The sequence below is a fragment of the Paroedura picta genome, chromosome 10, assembly GCF_049243985.1.
Source record: "Paroedura picta isolate Pp20150507F chromosome 10, Ppicta_v3.0, whole genome shotgun sequence".
Classification (NCBI taxonomy): Eukaryota; Metazoa; Chordata; class Lepidosauria; order Squamata; family Gekkonidae; genus Paroedura; species Paroedura picta.
The window spans coordinates 45499842-45518081 of record NC_135378.1 but is presented as its reverse complement, the minus strand read 5'-3'; the positions used below and the strand labels follow the sequence as shown (position 1 = coordinate 45518081).

General features: G+C 42.4%; 1 protein-coding gene across 1 annotated transcript; it reads left to right on the top strand.

Annotated features, from left to right (window-relative positions):
- Nucleotides 1-978: 978 nt before the first annotated feature.
- Nucleotides 979-11699, top strand: MSMO1 (methylsterol monooxygenase 1). Its single transcript, XM_077299959.1, has 6 exons — nucleotides 979-1134; nucleotides 4690-4994; nucleotides 7015-7163; nucleotides 8348-8474; nucleotides 9334-9488; nucleotides 10800-11699. Exons 2-6 carry the CDS (start codon nucleotides 4740-4742, stop codon nucleotides 11005-11007), a joined length of 894 nt encoding a protein of 297 aa, XP_077156074.1. The 5' UTR covers nucleotides 979-1134; nucleotides 4690-4739; the 3' UTR covers nucleotides 11008-11699.
- Nucleotides 11700-18240: the final 6541 nt, after the last annotated feature.

Below are 18240 nucleotides of genomic sequence, written 5' to 3'. Positions count from 1 at the left end.
ATTTTAAAACAGGCTGGATAGTCATCTGACAGAGAGGCTGATTCTGTGAAGGCTCAAGGGGGTGGCAGGTTACAGTGGATGAGCGATTTTAAAATATAAAATTTTAAAATATAAAAGGTTGTGAGTGTCCTGCATAGTGCAGGGCGTTGGACTAGATGACCCAGGAGGTCCCTTCCAACTCTATGAATCTATGATTCTTTGTACCTATACAGAGTAGAGAGAACACCTGTTCATTGTGCCTTCTAAGGCAAAACACTGCTTATTTAGAAATGGTTTTGGCTTAAATACTAGGAATTTTTAACAAACAGCAATTCAGTTATAGAATAAGCTGTTTTGCTTTGTTGTGTTGTTATTCCTTTGGTGATGTTCAAGAAAATACTGAACCGGGACCACAGGTCAGGGATAGAAATGTAGGGTAATAGACCAGCCCACCTGTCAGAGCTCTTATGAGGGGAGGGGGGAAGAGGACTGAAATGTGACAAAGATGGAAGATAATAGTCAGCGTTTGGGGGATTTTTGTTTTTGTATTGAGCAATGTAATAGCCTTGTTCTCAGATTTAAAAGAAAACCTGCCCATCTCCTTCCTCTCACTAAGACTGTAATCATGTACAGGTTTGCCAGTCCTGTTGAACTCGACAGCTTGCAAAGCATACACATCTTTGCTTATAAAAATCGTATTAGTTTAAATGTCAGAATTCGGAATTTAGTTTTGAGGAAGAATCAGCAGAGTCTGCCTGCAATCGGCCCAAAAGTTCAATAGAACCCCCATCCCAAACAACTGTACGATAACCGAAGGAGGCGCGGGAGAGACAAGTAACCTAGTTATTCCTATGGCAACCTTCCGCCTCGGAGAACCTCGCACCGGATACGTCACCGGGTCGCTGAACTACGCTATTGGCGCTCTACTGCGGTCTCACTATTCTCACTCCATCGCTCTAGCCAATGGTAGCTCGCGAGGCCTCTTCTGCTTCTGTCTCGGCTTATACCTGCCCATGACGAAACGGCGCGCAACAGCCAATCGGAGAGGCGGACGAGTTCCTTTTTCGCGGCCAGCGAAGAAAAAGGTCTTCCCCGAAGCCGAGCTCCATCGCGGGATTCCTCGCCGCTGCTCCTGAAGGGAAGGAGCTCGCTCAGGTGAGTGGCTGGCTGGCTGGGCGGTGGCGGGTCCCCAAGTGTGGTTGATCCGCGGAGAAATCGTAGGCATTTCTCACCTGCCGCAGCCCTAGCGACAGAGGCGCAAGACCATTAGTGGTTTCTGCATTGGTGTGTGGTGGCATTCTTCCAGCCCCAACTTCAAAGCGAGTCCTCTGTTTGCTCCTTCCGCAATGGATTGCAGGAGAGAGAGGAAAGAATGAGTGTGATCCTGTCTTCTCCCTCTCCTTAACCCTTCTCTCCGGTTTGTCTCATTGCTTGTTCAGTACATTGTTATTCCCCTCCTCTAGGAGTTTAGGGTGGTCTCCCTCCATTTTATCCTCAGAACAGCCCTGGGTTTCATGGCCAGGTGGGATTCGAACTCGGGCCTGAGCCTGGTGCGGGGACTCAGTTCATATTGGTTTTCCCGCTTTCTGCCATTTTTATTGCAGCAGCAGCAGCGATCTGCATATCTTCTCATTCTTGGGAGGGCTGTCAGGCCATTCAAACTTGATGCTGAGCAGTAGACAGAGGCCTGGCAGGTAGTTTAGAGAAGTTCACAAAGAGGGTAAGATAGGAGTGGTTTGTGATGTTCCTTTCACTTGCTTCTCCAGACATTCTGGTTCAAATTTGAAAATGGGGGGGGGGGAGGGATTCTGGAAGGCAATTCAAGTTATGTTTTATGACTGCTTGCTTAATCTGTTGCTCTGCTCTGATTTGCCTGTTTGGTGACTGGCTTGTTATAAACAACTCTATGAGTGTGCTTTTTGCCTTATATTGGCATCCCAGGCTAACCCAGCAGAATCTGGCAGCTAAGCAGGGCCAACTCTCACTTGTATGTGAATGACGAAGAGTGCTTGCACTCAAAAGCTCATGCCTTGAATAAATCTTTGTTGGTCTTAAAGGTGCTATTGGACTCTGATTTTATTGTACTACTTCAGACCAACACGGCTATTCATTTGAATCTAGTATGTGAATGGAAGACGACCAAGGAATAGCAGGGTTGGGATGCGAAGGCAGGCAGTGACTTGCTTTGATAACTCTGTGGGGTCACCATAAGTCAGCTGCTACATGCTGGTAAAGAAAAAAGTGTGATTTTAATAATAATTTGCAGGATGAAGTGCTGCTAATTAGCAAGTTCCTTGTAGGTATGCAGAGTAGAGAGCAGTTGTTTACTTTTGAGGCTGCACTTCCAAACCTCAAGAAATATTTCCAGAGCAGGGACAGCCAACCTCCAGATGGAGCCTGGAGATCTCCTGGAATTTCTGCTCATCCCCAGATTATAAAGGTCAGCTCTGCAGGCAAAAATGGCTACTTTGGAGGGTTAACTCTGAAGCTTTGTACCACTTTAAGGCCTCCAGGAACATTTCTAGCCCAGGGGTAGCCTACCTCGAGGTGGGACCTGGAATGCTCCTGGAATTACAGCTCATTTCCAGACTATAAAGATCAGCTTCCCAGGTAAAAATGACTGCTTTGGAGGTGGGAGTCACCAAGAAGAAATAAACATGGCTTGGCTGTGTCTTCCCTCAAGCAGCGAGACTGGCCACAGCAGTACTTTAAGTGAAAAGGGCTTTTCTATGGCCTCCCTGTCAGCCAACTGTTAGGCAGAAAGGGAAAGCTTCCCCCCACAAAAGGAAAGCACAAGGACACCCACAGACTCTTCTGTGTTGCTCTCGGAAACACCTCCTTCACCTCAGTTAGGGGCTGTTAGAGGCTTCCTTAACAGCAGGCCTGAAGGGCCGGGGGGGGGGGGGGAGAGGAGTTAGTTGCCAGGGACGGCTACTTCACCAAGTGACAGGCTCCAAAAAACTGAAAGAACTGTGAGGAGACGGTCAGGGGTGAGATATGCACGCCGATTGGGTGGCTGCTGGGTAGATAGCCAATCAGGTTGGAGGAGGACCCAGCCAGGAGCCATACAGGTGACCTGATTGGCCAGTAAATGGTGAAGCCACACTCCTCCTAGGACCTCTTACCGTGTTTATTATAATGGTAATAGTTACATATAGAAGAGGGACAGCCTGAGAGGATCAAGGTGGGTAGCCATGCCAGTCTGACTGACACAACAGAAGAGTCCAATAGGACCATAAAGACTAACAAAATGTGTGGCATGGTATGAGCTCTTGTGAGACACTGTTCATTTCAGTGCTCTTTCTACAGCCTGAGAAACAAAAAGTACACTCAGGATGCATTCAGACATCACAGATCAGCTGAGCATTGATGACTAGTATGGCTCTTGTTACCTGTTTGAGTGACTTGATCTCCTGTTCTCCAATTGCTTAGATATGTTTTTTGCTCTTTCCATTTATTCATATAAGACACCTGAGCAACTTGTGGTTTGTTTTCCGTTCCTGTAACTAGGATGCAGAATTAAACCAATGTATTAATAGCAACAACAATTATTAACAATAATACTTTCTGTGTCAGTGTGGCCTGCTCGTCTTCCACACTGCTCACTACCAGAAGTGGCAGTAAGGAGAAGGGGGATGAAGAGGAGAGCCTTTCAATTGGTCTTCAGTGAGGCAGTGGCTGCTCCCTATTGGGTGCATATCCCCAACTGAGGGCCAATCCAGTAGTATGTGTGTGTGTGTTGTCTGCACATAACCCCAGCAGTATTCTTTAATCTTCTGTGTATTTCACAGCTACAATAACATGCAAACAGCTTATGGAATTCTTCTGTGTGTTTCACAGCAGCATAAACATGCTTGTTTTAATTTTTAAATCTTCAATGTTAATTACTATAATACTCATAAGAAAATATGCAGCAAGAGTGCAATTGTATGGATATTATTTTTTAGCCTACATGGCTGGGGGAGGGGGTGTTTCTGTGATATTCTATGTGTGGCTGCATCAATGCATTATTAATAGTATATTGTTATACTGTAGCAAACCCATCACTGGATCTTATTTATTGACAAGACAATTCTAGGAGGCAAATAATGTTTCCAGCCATCCTGAGCAAACCAGGGAAGGGTAGGGTAGAAATAATTTCTTTAAAATATGTTTATTTAATCTGTATATGCAGTCTGGGTATGTATGGTCTTTTCCCCTTCCCTCCATCATTAAAAGCATATCTTGTTAAGACGTTATATTTGTTTTTTGTTTATGCCAAGCTGTGAAAAAATATTTATTCCCCTAATTGTGCACTAGTATGTATATCTTAGAGCCTCTTGTGGCGCAGAGTGGTAAGGCAGCGACATGCAGTCTGAAGCTCTGCCCATGAGGCTGGGAGTTCGATCCCAGCAGCCGGCTCAAGGCTGACTCAGCCTTCCATCCTTCCGAGGTCGGTAAAATGAGTACCCAGCTTGCTTGCTGGGGGGTAAACGGTAATGACTGGGGAAGGCACTGGCAAACCACCCCGTATTGAGTCTGCCATGAAAACGCTGGAGGGCGTCACCCCAAGGGTCAGATATGACTCGGTGCTTGCACAGGGGACACCTTTACCTTTACCTTATGTATATCTTGGAAAACTGCCCATTTTACTGTTTTCTCATTAAGGTGTCATTTCTTTAGCTATACTGCTTTGAGACTTATCAATAATGTTGTTTGATTGTTTTGCAGATCCCTCAGTCCTCAGAGAAGCTACAATTGGAATGTTCCAGAGCTGAACAATGGCAACTAATGAAAGTGTCAGCATACTGAATTCTGCTTACCTGGCTGTAGAATATATAGATTCTTTCTTGCCCCAGAATCCATTACAGCAGCCATTTAAAAATGCCTGGATCTCTATGCTAGATAACTACACTAAATTCCAGATTGCAACCTGGGGGTCCCTTCTCATTCATGAGCTTGCGTATTTTTTCATTTGCTTGCCTGGATTTGTATTTCAATTTATACCTTACATGCAAAAGTATAAAATACAACAGGTAAGGTGGGTTTTATTTGTTTCATGTGAGAAATTTGAACTCTGATTTCACTTGGATTTCCCTGGTCAGCCTGTCTACCCTGGCCCTCCCCTTCACATATGCAGGCTATATTTTTGAAGGTTGTGTAAAGTGTCTTAGGAAAGACAGGGAAAGTAATTTTCTTGTTTTCTCCTGCTGTGGAAGTACACATGGAATGTAGGTGAGGTTAAGAGAACTGCTTTGCAAGAACAGCTCTACAGAACTGTGGCTTGCCCAAGTTCACCCAGCTGGCTGCATATGGAGATTAACATGCATAACCATATAAGGATTTACTGATTTCAAATAAGACCCTTTGTAACAGTGTGCTGGCTTTGAACTATGAAACCATACATCTCGTGAATCCTATATCTACACTCGACCTGCAAACTGCCTTGGCTCATTAGTTCTGGTTGGATCTATAAAAGTATCATGGTATCATTACAATGGAACTTCCATTGTTGAAAGAGGAGAGGGGAGTGTCTGTTGCTTTCCCATTCCAGTGGCAGACTCCTGCTTTGCTCTCCCCGTGATGTTCTTGAGAGTCCTTTGAGCCCCCAGATGTAGAGTTTCAGGGGGGGATGGTAGGGACATCCTGCTCTACTACCATTGCTTCTCCCATGGTGATCTGAAATTGTTCCCGCCCAATACATTCAGGCAGCATGTTCAGTCTTAGAGCGCTTTCTAAGTTGATCATGACATCACCTTAAACCCATAGAACAGTTATTCAGGAGTGGTAGGTCCCACACACCAATCCATTTTAATACCCTTTTGTAGAAAAACAAAAGTTTTATTTTTTCATAACAAATTCAATTTATTTTAAGTGCATCACAGTATTACACAGGATGTGTAACACAGAGTTACATAGAATAGAAAGAATTACAAACAGTTCAAATATTAATGCCATCCATCATAAAATTCTTATAGTTTTCTTCTATTAGTCAAGTTTGTAAGTTTTGTCATGACGGTGAGTTCTCTGGTTTTTGTGACTTAAGAGTCCATGTAGGGAGATAGTTGTGATTTCCAAAAGGGGGCAATTTGAAGTCTTGCTCCTGTTGCAAAGAAAATAAATTATCTTCCTTATTTTGGTAAATCTGCAGGGAAAATGCTTAACAACATATTGTTAGGATCTAAAGCAAATTTGCACTTTAAAACAGTTTATAGTTTATCATGCACTTTTAAGAAATAATGATTTTATTCATTAAGTTTGGGGAGTTTGCTTGGCTAACTTGATGAGCTCTATTTTTTGATCTGCAAGCCAAAATTTTCACCCATAGTCAGAAACCTGTTTATTGATATGTAAATGTGAAATTCCTTTGTGTTTATCACCAGATGCAGAATCATCAAATTGCTTTTCCTCTTCTATATTGTGGTAACATGAAAGTAAGAGAGGTTTCAAGGTATTCCCTTCCTGTCAAACCATGAAGTGTTAAGAAATCCTACCAGGTTTATTCTCTACCTGACGGGTTATCTGACCGTTTTGTAAAGAGTGGTGTGATGAATAACTGGGCTGCTGGCAGCACTACCGTAGGTTTTTACAATTGAGTAGGAGAGAAGTTGAGTGTACAGGGAACGTTTCAGGCTAGAAAGAACTCTATGTGCCAAGAAGCCAATTTTCTTTACTCCCCACTCCTCAAAGAATAACCAGGTGGTAACTGGCTAGCACAGGGTGGTCAAACTATGGCTCTCCAGATGTCCATGGACTACAAGTACTATGAGCCCCTGCCATCAATTGACCTCAAGATGCAGATCTGAGATTGAGAGGACCATTGTTAATCCCAGCAGCAAAAATGATCCACTTATTCTCTGCTGGCATTCACTTGGTTCTTCTTATTCCTTAAAACCAACCTGCATTTTGAGGGCAATTTCAGTTGAAGCACTTTTGTATTAATAGGAGAGCCCTTTTACCTTTGCGTCACATCTTGAGTCCTGGTGTTGCAGTATTCTGTGTTGCTTCTGTTTATAAAATCAGTATTATGTAAAGATTTAATGTTTTTGATTACAGGATAAGCCAGAAACATGGGAAAAACAGTGGAGGTGTTTCAAAAAGATTATGTTCAATCACTTCTTTATTCAGTTGCCTATGATATGTGGCACTTATTATTTCACGGAATCTTTCAACATTCCATATGACTGGGACCACATGCCAAGATGGTAAGGAAGGGGGACTACTGTTACATTTGCAGCCATACGCAGTTAGGTTGGAGGAGGCAAACTGCCTCAAGAGCTTTGGTCAATATGCAAGTGTTTTTTTCCTTCTAAATTTGTTTTTTATTATCTTTGAAGGAGGTGTCCACATAAGGACAGGCTTGTGTGGTTTCTCTACTGTTAATGTGTCTGTCGATACAGCATTATGCTACATGGCGAGTTTCCATGCTGTAGTTACCCAGCAGTGCCTTTGGGGCTTTTTCAGTTTTTTTAATTTAAATATCATTACACCAGTATGCTAGTATAACCATATATGGAATAGGGTCTCTTAATTCTTAGCTTAAATTTTTTAAAGCAAATATCTAGCCCTTTCACTTAATGTTTCCACAACAGAAGGGGTAAGATTTTACTTAAGAAAAATAAAAGGTGAGGCGACCTGTTATATATTATTACAATGGTGCGGAGCTGTATTAATATGGAATCGCAGATTAAAGCCCTCCAAAAGCATTGGGGTGAGGGAATATGGCCACTATGGTGACACTGCTGGAAAAACTAGCTGCCAAATGGGCAGGGAAATACATTTATTCTATTCATCCAGGTTTTATTGCAGTTCCCAACATTTTGCAGCAAAGCAAGTTTTAGAAAGATCGGGTGGGGGGGCAGGAAGCTAGGGGACTTGATAGAAGTACATGAATGCCCCATGATGCTCTGATAAAGTAGGGCAAATTCCCTGCTTTCCAGCAGCATTGAATTGGGGGCAGACAACCCTTGAGGAAATGGTCAAAAGATTTCTCATTGATTCCTTGGGGAAACTCTAGTAAAACACCCCACCAGTAGCTATAAGTTTTTCTTTATATCATTTATTTCTTTAGATCAGGGATTTCCAACAAGTACCTCATGAGCTACTGGTAGCTTCCCTGCTTCCATGCATCCCCAGAATACCCATGAAAAGATTGCTGACAAACAGAAAGTTGATTATTTGAAATATGGCATTGGATGAGAGTTTCATAGTTCTGTTGGCTTCCAAAAAGACAAACTGGTGGTTTCTAGAGCAAATCAAGCCTGAACTCTCCCTAGAAACTAAAATGACTAAACAGAGGCTACTGTATGTTGGCCACATTATGAGAAGAGTCTTTGGAAAAGACTGTTCTGTTTAACCTTACCCTAACAAGCTGTTTTTCCCCCCATAGGTTTGTGATAGTTGGCCAATGTTTTGGATGTGCATTGATTGAGGACACCTGGCATTATTTTCTGCATAGACTCTTGCATCACAAGAGACTATACAAGTACATCCACAAAGTGCATCATGAGTTTGTTGTACGTATAGCTTTATCTTTTCATGCTTGCATAATTAATGTGAAAGGGCTATATAGGACACCATTAATTAAATACTTCTGGCGATGCAAAGAAGAGACAAAGATATACTTTTATAGCATTCCGGTCCTTTGAACTTGATATTTCAGAGAATGCAACTGAACCAGAGTTGAATGGCTTCATAAGCAGAAATTATTCAGTAAGTCAGTACTGTTCCCTGAATGGTAGGACACATCAGTATTAACTGCTGCCTTGCTCCCAGAGCTCAGAAATCCTGGTAGGTTTTCTCTCTCTTAAATGCCTAACTTCCTGGAACAGTAGACTCTACTGCCAACTCAATAGCCCCGAAAGATTAAATTCCTTTGACAGGCTTTTTACCAATCAAAAGGTATTGTATTTTAATTGACTTTTTAAAATTAAAGTGAAATTGAATTTATTGCAAAAAATACAGTCTACTGTCAATCCCAGACACTTGATTTATCTATTTATTTATTATATTTACTAGAATTAAAGCCTGTTGTAGCAGATACAGGTGCTAGCAGGGGGGAGGGGGGGAAATAGCAAAGAGAGAGGGCAAATACATGTTTGAAGGACTGTCTTTTCCTTCTGGCTGCTTTTGTTTGTTTTGTATTTTTTAAACAAGGGTTGGTGGCAGTGAAATTGCTTTGACTTTGGATTCTATTTACTTCTCTGCCTGTTTTTTAAATAATGGAAAAATCAAAACTTGAGTATAAAGGAATTGGGGAGAAAATTCTTTTACAGAATGGTGTATATGCCAAACTTAAATGACTAGTATCTATTTAGGTAGTATGTTAACACAGGTTTTTCCCCGTTAAAAACCCATGCCTTCTTTCCTCCTTAGTCTCCTTTTGGGATGCAAGCAGAATATGCTCACCCCCTGGAAACTCTTATCTTGGGAGCTGGATTTTTTATTGGAATACTAGTCTTCTGTAATCACGTGATTCTTTTGTGGGCGTGGGTAATTTTTCGCTTGATGGAGACGATTGACGTCCACAGGTAAAGAGTCTTATTTTGCAACTAATGTCTAGACAGATTTGTGTGTCACAAAAAACGTAATGTCCTCCTCATAAAAGTGTGAATTTAAGACTGGGATCCTATGTATAATTACCTGGGAATATGTTGTACCTGGTTTAGAGGTATTCGCTTGTGCTTTTATGTGACTGCAGTTCTTCAGATGAGGTATTCTGCATTTTCCCTGGCAATGGAGTTGGATGCAGTCAGTTTTTTCACACTGTCTGGCTCAGAACTGACTATTCTGCTATGTGGAATGCCTCAGTAAAATCAGATATGCAAAACTATAATAGCACTTGGATAGGCAAGCCAAGCCTCCAACTTGTTCTAGTTTGATTCCACTTTGATCTGTCGATTACCAGACCTTTGTTGGAGCTAGCTGTCACAATGCATCTGCTTGCAAACACCCGGAAGGGAAGGCTGCAGGCTGTTGCTGTTTTACAAGTAGCACTTTGGGAGGTGGGTAAGAAGTACTGAGAGGCACAGATACTGAGTGCCCATCTTGTTAGGAAAGACCAACTAAGTACCTGTAAGCATTCAGGATTGCTAGATTTATCAACCAGTATAAGTTCCAATGGGAAAGGCTTACATGTTTATTTATTATTTATTTATTTATTATTAAACTTTTATACCACCATTCCCTTAGGCTCACGGCGGTTTAGAAGATAAAAATTACAATAAAACCCATAGTTAAAACCATTAAAACCAATCAACGTTATCAACATAAGGCAACAGGCGAGCATTAACTAACCCCACTAACCCCCCCCCCCCCCAAAACCGCCCTACGTTGGCAGAGGGACATCAGGTTGCTAATATTGGAGTGTACATTTAATTCCAAATTTAATGGGACAACTTAATGTTTGTTGTACTCCAAAAGGGTATGGAACTCAGTAATAATAATGGGACCTAAAAGTAATTAATTTTGTTGGAATTATGCTTAATATTGTACTTGGCTATATGTTCCCTAGGAGCAAATTTTACTCAAATTTCTGTATATCTGCTGTCCTTTCTGTCTGTGCATGATTGTCTTATGGGGAAAGTATTCTGTTCACAAACAGTTTATGCAGATAAGATGCGCACTCCTGAATTTATTTCCTACGGCATTCCATTTGCACAATTGTTGCTTCAGAAGTTTGTGATCCAGTAGAACAGGTGATTTTTAGAAGTTTTAAAATATAGTTGTTAGAAAATGCATCTATGTCTGAACTACTAGCCCTGTTTCACTGTAAAGAAAATGTGAAAAATGATTTTGAATCACTGTTGTAAAACGTCTCTCACTCTTTTTTTCTTAAATAGCGGCTATGACATTCCTCTGAATCCTTTGCATTTGCTGCCTTACTATGGTGGCGCTCGCTTTCATGACTTCCATCACATGAACTTCATTGGCAACTATTCGTCAACCTTCACGTGGTGGGATAAACTCTTTGGAACAGACTCTCAGTATCAAGCTTACATGGAAAAAATGAAGGAACAGGAGCCTGTGAAAGAAAAGAAGACCAAATAAATCCTGCCACTGTAAAGGGGAAAGGGCAGAAGCCAGTAGATGCAAATGGCTTCCTTGTGCACTTTGTTAAAACTGGACAGTATAACGTATGTTGCCAGTACTAAAGCAAGTCTGCGCTAAAGAAAGCCCATAAGCAAGCCTGTGATGTAGGAGGGAAACCTGTTCATTGTTGTTGCATCCTAATGGGAATGCGTTGCTGCTATATAAAAAGGTAAACGGACATGGCTAAAGATGGTAAATACATGTGCAAGTTTTGTATTTACAGATGAGTCCTTTATCTTTGGATTGAGCAATTCTACACCTCTGGGTTACAAAAGTTAAAATTTATAGAACTTATAAAATACAACCAGGAAAATGGTGTTTTTACCAGTTTTTTAAACCATACATTATTGAGGAGGAATTTCTTGGGAGCAGCAATACTGAAGAGTTTTTTGGCAAACAATTTGCACATGTCAGTAATTCTTAATTCCAAAATGTTTCATGGTCCTAGTGTTGGTAAACCTTTTCTCTTTTGGGAAGAGCCTTTTTCTGTTTTATGGAATCTGTTCCATCTATGTGCTCGCATTGCATAACGATTTGTAAACTACTGAACTGGTGTATATTTGACATTTGCTGCTTGCAAAAATAATATAGAGTTGATCTGACTTTTGTTCATGTTCACTGTGGAACAAATAAAACCACATTGGCTTTCAGGCTGTATCCTTGGCATTGCTTTTAAAATATATACTAGAAGCAAAGCCCATTGCACCCAGGAATACAGCGGGCACTAGCACATACACCTGCACTGACCTTCCTGGGTTCTGGCCCTCCTCCCTCCCCACTTCCTGCTTTATCTTGAGATCCAGTGTTGTGCAGTGGTTAGAGAGTAGTAGACTGTAATCTCAAGAGCTGGGTTTGATTTCTGAGTCCTGCTCCATATGCAGTCAGCTGGGTTGCCAACTACCAGGTGTGGTCCTGGAAACCTTCAGGAAGATTGAAAGAGAGAATGAAAGAAGGAGGGAGGAAGGCATCAGTTCTGGAGAAAACAACTGCTTTGTAGGGACATTGGCCCATTGTATCAGCAGAGCTCAGCACCAGACGGACGTGTTTCCTATGTGAGGCAGGAACCGAATCAGTGTATCCACAGGCAGAATAAATTTTGCTAATTTGAATAACACATTTGTTAAGCGTAAACCATGCAAGGACAATAGCAGACAGCTGGGACATTGTATTATGAGCCTCTAGGGTAAAGCCTTTTGGAAGAGCTATAACTAGGAAATGAGCAAATGAAATAGGCCCAGGATGCCAGGCATGTGTAGCATGAGAATACCAGCAATGTCCCAAAACTGGGAAGATTGCAAAACTTCCTAACAAATGGGGCACCATCTGCTGAAATGGGTAGTAAATGTACTCGAGTGCATTGCTCAGTGTATCTGTGTTTATCTCTGGCTTGGGATGTTGCAGTGGGTTGTAAAAATGCTATTAGAGCAACAGCTGTGGTATGGGTAAGCGCTTAGTGTGATGCAGTCTGACTCAGGCACATCCCCAGATCTAGACAATGCTGAGTGCGTGTGAGAAAGTCAGTCTATTATCCACCACACTACAACTCGGTGCAGAACAGATTTCACAGACTGGATGTGCTCAGAGTGCTTTAATGAACAAGGGACTTATCAGCTGAATTATGTGTTTTAAGTTTTCTGGAATGACTTGGGATGTCAACTTTATGCTTTTTATGTTGTTCACATGTTTTCTTTGGGGGGGGTTGTATTTTATGCTGGTCAAAGACTAACCAATAAATTGTGCGAAGTGGATTTTTATGCCCTCCTTAAAAATCATCAAGCCTACTTGGCATGCATGGGTGACTAGCCTACTCCCCTGTTCAAAATATAGATCAAAGTAATTCCTTAGCCTTAAAGATGAAATATACAAAGATATAAATTGTCAAAAGATTTTCTGTGATTCCTTAAACCCACCAGTTCAATATGGTGCTATATGAGAACACTGGCAATTGTACTTATTAGATTTTGCCTGGGACAGCAAATTCTAACCCAGCAATACTATGCAAAGCTGGCTTACGCTGCCTCATTACTTAGTAAGTTAAACCAACTGTTCGTTGGATGGCTTCCTGGTTTTGTTTTTTAATTGTTTCCAGCATAATCCTGGATACCAGGATGCCAATGAAGAAGCCTTAAGATCATAGTCTGAGAAAGCAATTGCCTTGTCCAGCTGAGAATATTGTTCACTATATTGTATTGCTTTGCTTGGTCCCAGTAAAACCTATTTATGTGGCTTGTGCTTTTGTATCTAACTCAGCAGTAGTGATTTCAGTTTGGACTCAAAGAAGAGCAACCTCATAGTTGAAGTCCTTAAGCAGGACCAAGGAGCTGTCAGCTTATTCTTGTAGCCAGGTATATATCACCTCTTACTCCCTTTGCCACTATAATCCTTTGCTTCCCTCACCCCGTGTTCAATATTTTTTCCAAATCATTGTGACTCAGAATTTTCCACTGTGTTCACCACAAAGTCGAGCAAGTTGTCCAACAGTCTGGTTGCCAGAAGAGCAAAATGCTGTTTCCATTCCTATCCCCCCCCAGTGAAGGTTGTTAAGTGATGCAGGTAAGACAGAAAGATGTAATTTCCAGGAAAGTGCCAGCCTGTACATAATAAGCTGTCACTAGAGTCAAACTCAATATAAGTCAAAGGGGTGATCGTTTTAATGATCTGGGGCCTTCATTTGTTAGAAGCACCGATTTACCACAGAAGAGGCGGACTGAGCTTGTTAGATGTCCCCAAGGATCTGTTTTGATCCCTATACCTCTTTAAAACTGTTGGTTGGGATTATTAGCTTTGGAGTGGGTTGTCACTGGTAGTCTGTTGACCCCGAGCTTTTATAGCTTGGTGTAGACCACCAAGGGCAGATGTGAAGGGCCTGGGCCAGTGTCTCAAGGTGTTGACGGGAAACAAGCTGAAGTTTAAACCAGAGGAAATTGAAGTACTGCTGCTTGGGAAGTGGAATGCTGGGTGAGTTTGGATTCTTCAGGCTTAGAAGGGAGTCTGTAGTCAATCAAAATTAAGAGGCTGCTGGTGCTATAACTAGGATTGCCTTCTGGCAACAGCATCTAGCTTGTATGCTTGCCCCTTCTGACCTTGGAAAGCTGTTTGGTACCATTGTAACACCTAGACTGGATTATTGTGGAGCTGTCTTTGAAGACACCTCAGATGCCAGCTGATATAAAATCTGTCAGCAAGGCTCTTCTCTGGGTCAGCTGCTCAAAAACAGCTCTGAGCCTATGAGGGAAGGCTGGTGTAAAACCGTAACAAGTAAATAATAAACATATGACTCCAGTGTTACATCAATTGCACTGGCTACCCATTTGCTTTTTGGCCTGATTCAAAGTGCTGGTTGCTGCCTTGAAAGCTTTCCGCTTATGAAACCTCTTCTGGGATACTCCCTCATTTCTGCACGTACAACAGCAATGAGCTCATGGACCTGTTTTGTGGTCAGCCCAGTCTTTTGGAACAAGCTGGCAGCATGCATGTGTTGCCTAACTTGCTACATACAGGCATCTTAGGCATTCCAGAGAGCATTTGGCAAAGCATGAGCCTGCTGATGTGTGTTTTAAGTCTGTGTGTAAATGGGTAATGCATGTATTTTAATAATAACAACTAGGGGCAAAGCCTGTTGTATCCAAGAATACAACGGGCGCTAGAGCTTGGCAGTGGGAAGAGGAAGGGGAGGGGTTGTCCAGTCTGTAAGGGCATGGGGTTGAATGTGTGTTGTGTGGGAGGTTGTGGTGGCAAATGAGAGCATGGATATGGAGATATGGGTGTCAAGAACCTGTGGTTTGGAATGTTCGTTGAGTGTGGGAGAGGACTGACCTTTGGGAATTTTGGCATAGTGGTTACAGATGAGCTTTCCAGAGCCATGTCTTCAGATATGTCAAGGGAAAATCAGACTGGAGACTCTTCTTAGGGGGAGATTATATGGCAACCAATTCCTCCCAGTTCTTCGTCATTTCCCATTTTGTGTGAATTAGGCCATATACACCAAAATGCCCCTCTACCCTAATACAGTACATAGGTGTCCACCCTGTTCCTTCTTCTCCATTTTTTCACTGTTGATAAAATGTTATATGCCCACATGCTTCTTTCATGGTTGCTCCTTAGAAGAAGAATGGATTTTTGTACCCTGTTGTTTACTACCCAAAGGTGTCTCAAAGCATTTTCCAATCATCTTCCCTTCCTCTCCCCATAGCAGATTCCCCATGAGGGAGGTGGGGTAGAGAGACTCACATGGAAGCTGGCAACCCTAAAAGGAAGAGTCTCTGTGCATAGCAGTCTTTACCTTAGTAAGGTTTTTAATACTGTTTTTTTATTTGCCAGGTCAAGGTTAAAAAAAGTCATTTTAGTTCCCATGTCTCTCCAGCCATTTACTTGTTCACTATTTACAGTTTCAGGCTATAAATATTTATTTAGATCTTCCTGCACTTTCCAGACTCACAGGACTGATGCTGGTCTGCCTGTCTGCACCTCAGAATACAAACAGTTGCTGGTAAGGGCTGGCCATAGCCCATAGCCCAGGAGGGACGCACCTGCATCACTCCCTCCCAACTGCAGGCAAAAATGGGTCCTTTGAAGGCTGGACTCTGAAGCATTGTATAATTTTGAAGTCCCACCTCCAAATCTCCAGGAATATTTCCAACCCAGGGGTAGCCAACCTCCAGGTGGAGCCGGAGAGCTCCTGGAATTACAGCTCACCTGCAGAGTATAAAGATCAGCTCCCCAGGCAGAAAGGGCTACTTTGGACAGGGTTGTGGTAGAGAAGAAACATTTACGGCTTCCCACACAGGTTGTTGTTGAATTGAAAGACTTGAGGCCTACTGCACAGGGTTGTTGTGCAAATGAAGCAGGAGACAAATGAACCTCTGCAACAGTATCCAGTTTCGTCTGCAGAATAACACTGTGCAGTGGCTTCAAATCTGCAGAGAGTTGCAAAGAAGAAAGACACATGGCTTGGCTGTGTATAACCCCTGGCCACAGCCGTATTTTAAGTGAGAAGGGGCTTTTCTGTAGCCTCCCTGTCAGCCAGCTGTTTGGCAGAAGGGAAGGTTCCCCATCCTCAAAAAGAATGCCATCAGACTCCCCTATGTTGCTCTTGGAAATACCTTCCTGCCCTCAGTCAAGGGCTGTTAAAGTCTCCTTCGCAGGAGGCCTGAAGGGAGGGGGGAGGGAGCACACTCACCAGCCTCCTGCCAGCTCTGTCAGGCATCTGAGGCAAGTTACAGTTGGACATGACAGTTAGGGCAGCCTTGGGGCGAAACGGGCTGGCACAGCCTGTCCAAGCCTCCATTGTCATCCCGTTCGGCAGCCCTACTGACCTCTCCCTGTGGTGGTCAGGGGCAGACTGGCAGCGATGTCTCCAGATTGCCCCTGGGTGGGCGGGCCCTGTCAGAACTTTGCCTTTTCCATCTTTCCAGGGGCCTGGGGGTAGGATTTAAGTTAAAGCCTCCAAACTTTCAGGGTAGCTCCAGGAGGGTCTTTCTTGACTCACCTCCAAATTTCAAAAAGTTTGCATCAAGGAGTCCAATTCTAGGGGCTTCCAAAGAGGGAGCCCCCATCCACTCCATTATATCCTATGGGACAGACTCTCCCCCCCCCCCAGCCTCTCCCCCACCTATCTGTTTTTTGGTTGCAGCAAGCATGCTTCTACAAGCTGAAACACCAATCATTGCAAGATGCATTTGCAAAAGCAAATGTATTGCAATGATTGGCAGGCCTCCTGTGGCAGGAGCCGAAGTAGCCACTTCGAAGCCAAAGCAGCTGCTTCAGCTTCGAAGCAGGCCACTTAGGCTTTGTGTTTTTTGACTGGGGGGGGGGCGATTTGTACTGCACCAAAGCCATATGTTGTTGAAGCACACCCAATTCTGAGCCAAGGCGGCGGCTTTGAACCAAATTGCACACCCCTAAACAAGGTTACACACCTGAATTTATCCTGCAATATCTTATCCCACCAGAAGATGGCCCATAGCACTGGTCAGCATAATTGCATGTTTTAAATCTTACCAGATTTCCCTTTTCCTCTCACTTTACAATACTGCATTCTTTATTATCTTGAGAATGGAGAGGAAACCACAAAGAAGAATAATCTGGTAAAATTTGAAAATGTAATGTACTGTGTGACATCTCTCCCCCCCCTTATTTGCATGATAACAAAGATCCTTGTAATTAGTCCATTTGTTCCAGTTCTTTCTTATTTGTCTGATTAGGTGCTTCAGGTATATGCCCTCAGATTAAGATGCCATTAATACAAAGCTTATTCCCTTCAAGGTCTTGAAAGTATGTGGTACTCTGATGAAGACCTTAATATGAATGAGAGTCTGAGAAGCAATATCTCTAAAATGAAGGGGACAGGTAAAAGTGGGAAGGGCCCGAGTGGGCCGGAACATGCACTGAACAAACAAGAATGCCACAAAAAATAGTGGGATGCATTACAGACACTAAAGAACAATATTTTATAAAGGTTTGAAATCTTACACCTTTATTAATCCTTACCAGGCCAAAATCCTCTTGAACACCCTGGAATTGGAATTAAACAAACAAGAGCACCACAAAACAAACAACAGTAGAATGCATTAGAGACAGTCAAGAACAATATTTTCAGCTCCCATACATTTATTAACCCTTTCCAGGCCAAAATGCCTCCGGAACATCCTAAAGCAGGCTGAAACAGGCATTATAAAAATAACAGTACCGCAAAAAGCAGTGGGACATATTTAAGGCCTGCCAAAATAACACTTTGGAACTCCAAATGCATAAATATTGTACACATTAATCTGTTCATGGCTAAAATATCTCCAGGGCTAAAATACCTCTAGAACACACACATACACATACACACACACACACACACACACACACACACTGATTGTACAAAATTGCAATACACATTTGAAATATAGTGGTGGGAAATAAATTCAAATAATAATCATAATTTTAAAAAATTAACCCCTTGAAGTCACTGGTTCAATCCATTATAGTTCACATATTGTTATTTTTACCCAGCTAGATTCATGCTTATGAAAGATTGCATCACGTCTGTTTCTTTTTTGGCGTGTGTGTCTGGATACAGATATCTTTCAGTCTTCTTTTTGTCTTTATTTCTTCTTTTCTCCTTTATTTCTTTGAGGAAGATTGTACAGGAACTCCTGATCTGTGCTGATGCGCCTATGGTCATTGCAGAGTTGACTGTATCAG

What these genes read in the sequence shown, in the direction of transcription:
- MSMO1 (XM_077299959.1), top strand. Translation starts at nt 4,740, where the DNA reads ATGGCAACTAATGAAAGTGTCAGCATACTGAATTCTGCTTACCTGGCT. An exon ending in AAGTGCATCATGAGTTTGTT is followed by an intron (nt 8,475 to 9,333) that starts GTACGTATAGCT and finishes TTTCCTCCTTAG; the next exon opens with TCTCCTTTTGGGATGCAAGC. An exon ending in GAGACGATTGACGTCCACAG is followed by an intron (nt 9,489 to 10,799) that starts GTAAAGAGTCTT and finishes TTTCTTAAATAG; the next exon opens with CGGCTATGACATTCCTCTGA.